The sequence below is a fragment of the Cyprinodon variegatus genome, unplaced genomic scaffold, assembly GCF_000732505.1.
Source record: "Cyprinodon variegatus isolate N-32 unplaced genomic scaffold, C_variegatus-1.0 Scaffold896, whole genome shotgun sequence".
Taxonomy (NCBI): domain Eukaryota; kingdom Metazoa; phylum Chordata; class Actinopteri; order Cyprinodontiformes; family Cyprinodontidae; genus Cyprinodon; species Cyprinodon variegatus.
In genome coordinates this window covers 289,107-297,203 of record NW_015151349.1, presented here as the reverse complement: position 1 = coordinate 297,203, position 8,097 = coordinate 289,107, and the positions used below count along the sequence as shown (strand labels likewise).

The window sequence follows — 8,097 nt, the reverse complement described above, 5'->3', positions numbered from 1 at the left end:
TTTCCACTTATTATTAGAGCTCATTTGTTCTGGTGGTTTGAAGTGTTTCATGAGCAGCCTTGTATTTTGTGTTTAAGGTCATTGTGTCTGAGTCATCGCTTCTCGGAGTGGAGGGATTTGAAGGAGCGACTCAGAGAGCAGATGAAGACAGCTTGTCTGCAGAAAGCGTTGATTGCGTATCACATGGTAGCGCGTCACATTTATATATTATTAGAAATAAAATATATATATATTTCTTAAAAGAAACAGAGTGAACTCAGCTCTGTTTGCTCTGTTTAGACTCCAGCTCCCAGTGCAACCAGTCTCCATCACCCCGTCCCCACGGTGACGCCTGGAACCCTGCCAGCTGGAGCCGCCACCTAATACAGCAGACTCTAATGGACGAAGGCCTGCGATTGGCTCGGATGGTGTCACATGATCGGGCGGGGAAGCTCAGCCTGGGACCAGAGGGAACTCACACAGCAGGTGACTTTTCAGAGCCTCCCATACCTGCACTGTGTGCTTCAAAATAGATTCAAATAAAAAAACTTGCAAAGATTCCAAAGAAGGCAAAAGAAAAACTTTGGGAATGTTGGGTTCCTGCTAACTACAATAAGCCTTCAGGTTTTCCTATATTCATGCATCACATAGATGGATGTGATTCACAAAAAATTCTACTAATTTGTAGGTGAGAAATACTTAAAGTCGTAAGGAAATCATATTTAAATGTCAAATCATTCTGGCTTAAACATGTATATAAATGTACTCTTAATAAGAAGATATTGTCCCAAAATTTAGAAGATTTCTATTTTGAAAAAAAATCCTGTCTTAAAATCTGTGTTTTTTTTGTTCGTTATCTTCTGCAGGCCTGTAAGTCATACGTTAGCCTGAACAGTCAATCAAATTTTTTTCGGTCATAGCATCTTGATTCATATGTAGCAAATTATATACACAACGGTTGAAATAAGAAATAAGAATAATTTCCTTTCCCATCGAGTTCTGTGCCAGTGTTCACGGGGATGGACGTCTGTAGCCGTTTCTCAATTCACGAGATCGCGAGTCCGTACTCGTGTCCTCGTGAAGTCCGGTCTTGGCAAGAACACAGGAGAGTCTGGACTTGGTGAGAGCGCGAGCACGCAGCATAGATCTGGGTCAATTGGAAAAGAAGCGTACTCGTGACACCACATTCCCGGCTCGTCTAGAGCTGCATTTCACTTCCTGTTATCAATACCTTCTAGATAATAATAAATGAATCCTTTTTTCATTTAGTGGGGGAATAATAATGAACACAGTCAGATAAACACAAATCAAATGAACATTTTGCCAAATAAAACAAAAAATATCGCCATCAGAGCCAGCAGTTCTTCACACACGACTATGCCGAGAGAGGGCTGCTGCACACGGGCTAACGTTAGCCCTGGCTGCCGTTAGCCTCGGCTGCCGTTAGCCTCGGAGCTCTGCTGGTTGCTCCGGTCCTCTCAACTTCAGAAATCTTTTATTTAATTACGCATTAAATCGGTTCCTGGTGGGTTAAGAGGTCTTTATATATATTTTTTCCTTTTATTAAAATAAGATTTTAAAAAAAGGTCACAGTAGTTTATGCTATTAATTGATTTTTCCGAACACTTAAGCAGCCCTTATTCGGTTATCATTTACAAAGAAGCCGCTGATCATTAATTATAAAGCAAAGTATTGCCAGTTATCTTCCAACAAAAACATACTTCTGGTCTAAAAAATGTTGCAAACTGGCACCACATAATGAAAGTGCTCCAGACCACTAGAGGGAGACGATCGTTTACTCATATGGAGGCAAAAAGCTGACATTAATCCCTTAGAAATAACATAAATAGAATACAATCTAGACAAAGTCTAGAGGAAAGAAAGCAATGATAAGTTTTCCTTTGAATCTCTTTTTATAACTTTGCCCGTTTCCGAAAATCTGCCCTAACTCATATAGATCACTATATAGGGGTTACTCCATTTTATATGAGTGTCCGAATGTCTAGTGGATGAAAAAGTAGTGGACACAAAATTTCCCACAATGAACCTTGAAAAGTAGTGATTGTCCGTGGTCACTAGATGAGCAGATATATCCCAGAATACTTTGCAAGAGCTCTTCTCACAAAGCATCATGGGATTTGTTTGGAGGGCGAGAAGGACCAAAGATGGCGCAGGCACCGTGCAGGGAGCCAGAGTCACGTAACCAACAGGGAGCAGAAAGAAGTGATCATCTGTCCAAATGCTCATTTAACTGAGGCTGTGTCCGCAATGTCCACCCTAATAACCATATAGGGCACTATATAGTGCGACGTGTAGTGTATGAAATAGAGGGGGACTCGAAATTTCCCACAATGCACTTTGAAAAGTGATGATCATCCATGGTCAATAGAAGAACAAATATATTCCGCTATGCCTAATGCTACGTTCTCCTATAGGATTAATAGTAACAGCGGCCAACAAATAACAAAGATGGTGGAAGCACAGTGCAGGGAGACAGTTACGTGACCAACGGGGAGCGAAAAGTAGTAATAATATGTCCAAACGGACAGTTAACTGAGTTCACTATAAAGTCCACTAATATAGTCCCTGCTCTATAAAGTGATTGAGGGATTAGGGGTTAGGGCGGACGATCCGACACAGTCTTTATCCCCATTAGGATCTTGTTCATGCTTTTACTAAAGGTCTGGTCACACATTAACGGTAGCCTCCCCCTAGTGGTCTGAGGGACTTCTATCAAGCAGCAATAGTTTGGAGCTTTTCTTAACTTGTATTATTTTTCTTTTGCATGTGGATTTTGTGTTTGTGTTAGCATCCTTTATGTATTTGCAGCTGGTTTTGTTTTTGCACTATGTTCAAACTTTCACACTCTTTTATTTTCACTAATTGCAGTTTTTTTTAAACTTGCAGTCTTATTGCTATTTGCAGCATCTTTCCCTTTGTGGTGTTTCTTTGTGGTGTTTGTGTATTGTTCTTGTGTGTGTTTGCTATTCTAATTTTTGAGTTTGTAGGACCTTTTAAAATTTGCTGTGAAATTCATGTAATTTCACGGAGTTTGCAACCCTAAACCAACATATAATACAGTTGATCTTGATCTTATGCCACGCTGTGCCATTTTAACAAATCTTGATTGAAAAGGAAAACAAAACCATTGGCCTTTAATATTTTCTAATAAATTTACATCTAATGGGCTGTAAAACAGAGGGGAAAGTTTCTTCTCAGTGTTGATGGTATGCAAGATAAAATTAGATTGGGCCATTGTGGCAGTAAGTAATGTACTCTATAAATAAGCCTTTTAAATCCACATATTTTATCCTGATATGCAAGCCCTATTTAAACTAGGAGCACATTAAAACAAAAAGTGTCAATTAAATCCCATATTCCTCCTCATGTTTGTATATATGTGGATTGTTTTTTCTTTACTCAAACAAGATCGTTTGAAATATTTTGTGGGAAACAAGACTAACACATGCACATAAGTCAGAGTTTTTAACTCACCTCAGTGTGACAGCTGTGGATATAAAACTCAGTAAAATGTGTTGATATAAACTATCTTTATACAGGGGGTAACAAGGGACGGTTAGCCTCTCACAATCACATCCCGATCAGGAATCGTAAGGTCGAGAAAAAAATCAAACATGTTTGGCCATCATGAGGTGTTCATGGACGAATCCTGCTGTTGAAGCAGAGCTACGTGTTGATTTTCCAGGACCTCATGCTTGGCGCATGTGCAAAAAAGGGAGTTCTTCTTCTTCCAGGCGGACAAGTCCGACCGGTGCCATCTCTCAGCGCTGAGTTCGACGTGTGGCTTATAGATGTACAGTTTGAGCAGGTAGATCGCATCAGAGCATCGGGCTGCACAGTCTAAGACCAAAAATCGTGAGATGTGAACCTTTAAACCCTGCGGTTACATTGTATAGTTTGAGCTGCAGCCGAGTACAATGATTGAAAATATCTCACTGTGCATGCCGCTCCCTAAATTGACAATAATTCGGGAATACCATACATATCATGATACATGTGTCACGATACGATTTATCCAATAGATCCTGATGTATTAACAAAGGTGATATATTTAAAGTTTTTTAATTGCGCGCTGCCAACTAGTGGCTGGAGGTTTAAGTGTTACAAAAAAGTAAAACAATGACATGGGTGTTTGCCTATAAATATTTTTTACATTTAAGATTCATTTGGACATATTTTGATTAAATGCTTACAGGTCTCATTACGTATTTAGTAGAATCTATTTTGTTCTTACACCCCTTCTCCGAGCTTTGGAAGCGCAAAGAGTGCATGGATGGAACCAAAATTGAAAAAACTTTAACTTTTATTACTAAATTAGAAAAAAGATTAATCAATTGAATAGATTAATCTCCCAGTGCTATACGTACATAGTTCTGATGACATCTCTTTGTGAAAATAAACCTTAAATGTTAAAGCACAGAACTAAAATGAATTTGTAATGCTAACAGTGGTTAGCACTAAAAGAATTAGCAAAATCCTCTGGTTTGACTCGGACTCTTAATACAAAATGAAAGCACCATTATAATGTTTTTCTCCTCTGTTTGGAACTGCTTTATATGATTAGCTTTCAGTGTGTTAAACACAGACCAACCATAATCCCTACAGCATCCCATATCTTCAAATCCTTTCTAAAAATAACATTTTCTGTAAATATGAGCACGGCAGCTTTTAAAATTCATGGAAGTTACCCATTAATCACGTTCTGCTTTGGTCTTGGAACCTCTTAGATGAGCTGTTGGCCTCCCTCTGCAGGTTCAACTAATGTGAATTTAATGCAAATGAGGATGTTATCTACTGCAGGTAAGAAAATGATTGCTCATGACTTCATGAGGAAACCTTCCTTTAAAAATTTTGAACTATCCTTTTCAAATGGCAATAAGTCGATGCTGGAGCTGAAAAGCGTGATAGTGACTCCCTAACCTCCAGTAACAATCAGTACTTCGTAGCCCTACAGTTTGAACCCCTGTGAGTCACAATCTCTCTGAGGCGACGCCTCCTTCTGCTTGCAGCTGAACTCCGTCAGAGTGCAGATTAGAAAGGAGAGAAGTTAGAAAGGGGAAACAGAAGGCGGTGGAGAGGGGTAGTGTGAGAAGGAGGGCAAAGGAGGGAGGGAGACAGAAAAAAAGGGGGAGAGAACGTTGCAGTTCTTTGATACCTTGTTAGTTTTGTGATGCATCACGGGCAAAAAGTAAGTGGTTTGGGGAGAGTTAGTTGTTCTGGGCTGTGATCGTCAGCTGAAGAGATTAAGCAAAGGAGAAGGAAGCCAGCAAAGACATGAGGAGGCGGGGAAGGAGGGAGGGAGGGAGGGAGGGGGGATAGGAAGTACTCTGTGGGCGACAGAGCCGGACCCCCCTCCCTGCTTTAGCAGTGACTGACGTCAGAGTGTGTTAGGCGCGTGGGTTGCAGGGCGGGATGGATGGGGCGTGGGGGCGATGGAGTGGGAGGTAATTGGAGGGGCGTTGCATTGACTCACCAAGCGACAGCGTACAAAAATAAAACCTGTGGGCAGGGAAATGGCATGGAGTTTTTTTTTTTTTCATACATCCTCTCCATATACAAAAAGGACTGCGGAAATAATAAAACATGACATATGTTTCATCTCTAGCATCAATCTGCCTTATTGTGTAGAGGCTCTGTTTGCTTATCTCTCATTCATTCAAGTTTCCCCTCATGCTCATTAATCTCAACTTTCTCCCACTTCCTCTTAACGTCACCGTTCAGCTGTAACCTATTTTCCACTGTCACAGAATGTCACAGAGTATCAACTGATAATACTATCTTTGCTGGGTTGTTTTTGTCTGTTGATTTTTTCATAAGTTGTGCTATTATAAGTTTACCAACTATACAATATTGAAATAAACTTAAAAGTATATATGTGTTAAAAGAGGTACAAAAATGACATATTCTTTCTTGTTGTTATATTACAACAAAAAATATGAAAATGGAGACCATCTGGGGCAGAAATTATTGGTTTATTTTAGCTTGATAGACCCTGATCTGCAACCAGAGAGTAGGAGAAATAAACAGTCAATTCAATTCAGTTTATTTCTATAGCGCCAATTCACAACATGTCATTCTAAGGCACTTTACAGTTCACCAGATCATACAGTCAGATTGATACAAAGTTTTAAATCTAAGGAAAACCAGTTGATTGCATCGACTCATTGACTCTAAGCCAATCCCTCACACTAAGCATGCTTGTAGCGACAGTGGAGAGGAAAAACTCCCTTTTAATAGGAAGAAACCTCCAGCAGAACCAGGCTCAGTGTGAGCGGCCATCTGCCGAGGCCGACTGGGGTTCAAGGAGACAGAAGCAGAGATACAAAACGCAACTCTAAAAGGCGGCCCCGTCCAGGAATAAGTCATATCTTTTTGTATTCAGTGAAAGCACCATTTCTAACGGTTGCTAAATCAAAAAAAGTTTACGTATCTTCATGTTTAGGCTTGGAGAGAGCAAGAGTTTAATTTGTACACAGGAAGGTTTAATGAAGTTAAACCCAGTATCTATCTTTAATAATTTCCAGTCTCTGCCTTTTTGTAGGTTTCCAAAAATTTTATCCTAATGTACAAGATTCTAATAAACATTTGGCGACTAGTGTGCTAACCACTGATCTAAATATTAGAATCCATTTGAGAATACAACTAGGTAATCACTCTACGCTGCTTCTGGAGACAGGAAGACCTCCCACATCGTAGCAATTGCCTCGTGGCGCTAGTCTGGTGAACTGAAGCCACAGCCCTAGTGCTCTTACCTTTCAAAATAAAATATGCTATGTGTCCTGATCACTTGTCCTTTTTTTGGGTGCTAAAAGAGCTGTTGTTACACCATCTTCTGATACCCATTTTGTTTTTTGTTTTGGATTCTCCTCACCAGTCTGCTATGTACTCAATCTATTTCACAGTACTCATACCTAAACATAAAATTCGAGTCAATTGTCCAAAAGAACATTTCTTTAAGCATCGCTTTTCAACTGTTCTTTCATGCTTTCAAGCTACAAGGTAGAGAAACAATTAAGACTAGACATTTGATTACCCAAAATAGGAAAAGTTATCATATGTAAGAGAAATGGAGTATGGCAAACCAACTGATACCTGTATGTAATCAGTAAGATACTTAAAATGCTATTTTGACAAGACATAATGTCATTGTGACCCATGTGAATGTTTTTATTCTAAATATCTCTTACTTTTGACTATTCAGAACTGTTTTGGGTCGACAAAAACTGCAGCTATTAGTAATAGTCCCACTATTAAATGTTAAAATGACTTTCCAACCATATAACTGTGGTTTCAATTCTTTAGAGCTGTTAAGTTCTTTGTGCCATCAGACAAGCTTTATGAGGGAGGCCTCCAATGTCACTACCTGATCTGTACTGGAAGCATGATCCATACCATGAGTATATTTGTGTATCCATAGCCACACATTCACCCAGGTCACTATAAATAATATAATTATGGTACTGAAAGTACTTATCTCTATCCATCAAATATACTAAACTACAATTTGTAAAAATTATTAAACACTTTTCTGAGAGAATTGGATGTTTTTTATATTCTCTGTTAGTTTGCTTGTCTGGCGTTATGGGACATGCTCGAAGCAGTCCAGCAAAATATGATAACACTGTTTAGCTGTATTTTAGCTATGCCTTTCTTTAGAGCATGCACTATATAAATATTATATAAAAGAGCTATAAGATGCAAACATAAATCTCAGAATAACTACAATTATTATAAAAATCCAAAGCTGAAAAGAATTAGCTGTGTTTACTTGGTTAGGAAAGCATTTCATGGACAAATTGAGTACACAGGAGTGATGTAACAGAAAACATGTTCACGCATTAATTCTATCATGAAAGTCATTATTAACCTTTCACAGAATGTAGTTCAGTGCTTTAAAAAAAAAAAAGAGAGAGAAAAAATAGTCTTTTCTTCATAAAACTCTATGGCGACAAGAATGCGACAAGCGAAAAATAAGCTGATAATACAGATCATGCAAACGGTACGGAACGGAGTGTGATATCCACTATTGTCATGTTTTTGCATTTTGGCACCATCTAGAGGTGGGAGGGTGAACAAGACATTGTTGAGATGACCCAG

General features: G+C 39.0%; 1 protein-coding gene across 1 annotated transcript in view; it reads left to right on the top strand.

The window, feature by feature from the left end:
* LOC107099674 (NGFI-A-binding protein 2-like) overlaps positions 1-8,097 on the top strand; it is a 16,737-nt gene that overhangs the window by 4,181 nt on the left and 4,459 nt on the right. Inside the window, 2 exon segments of the mRNA XM_015397894.1 lie at positions 78-186; positions 280-465. Of these exon segments, the coding sequence (XP_015253380.1) occupies positions 78-186; positions 280-465 (295 nt within the window).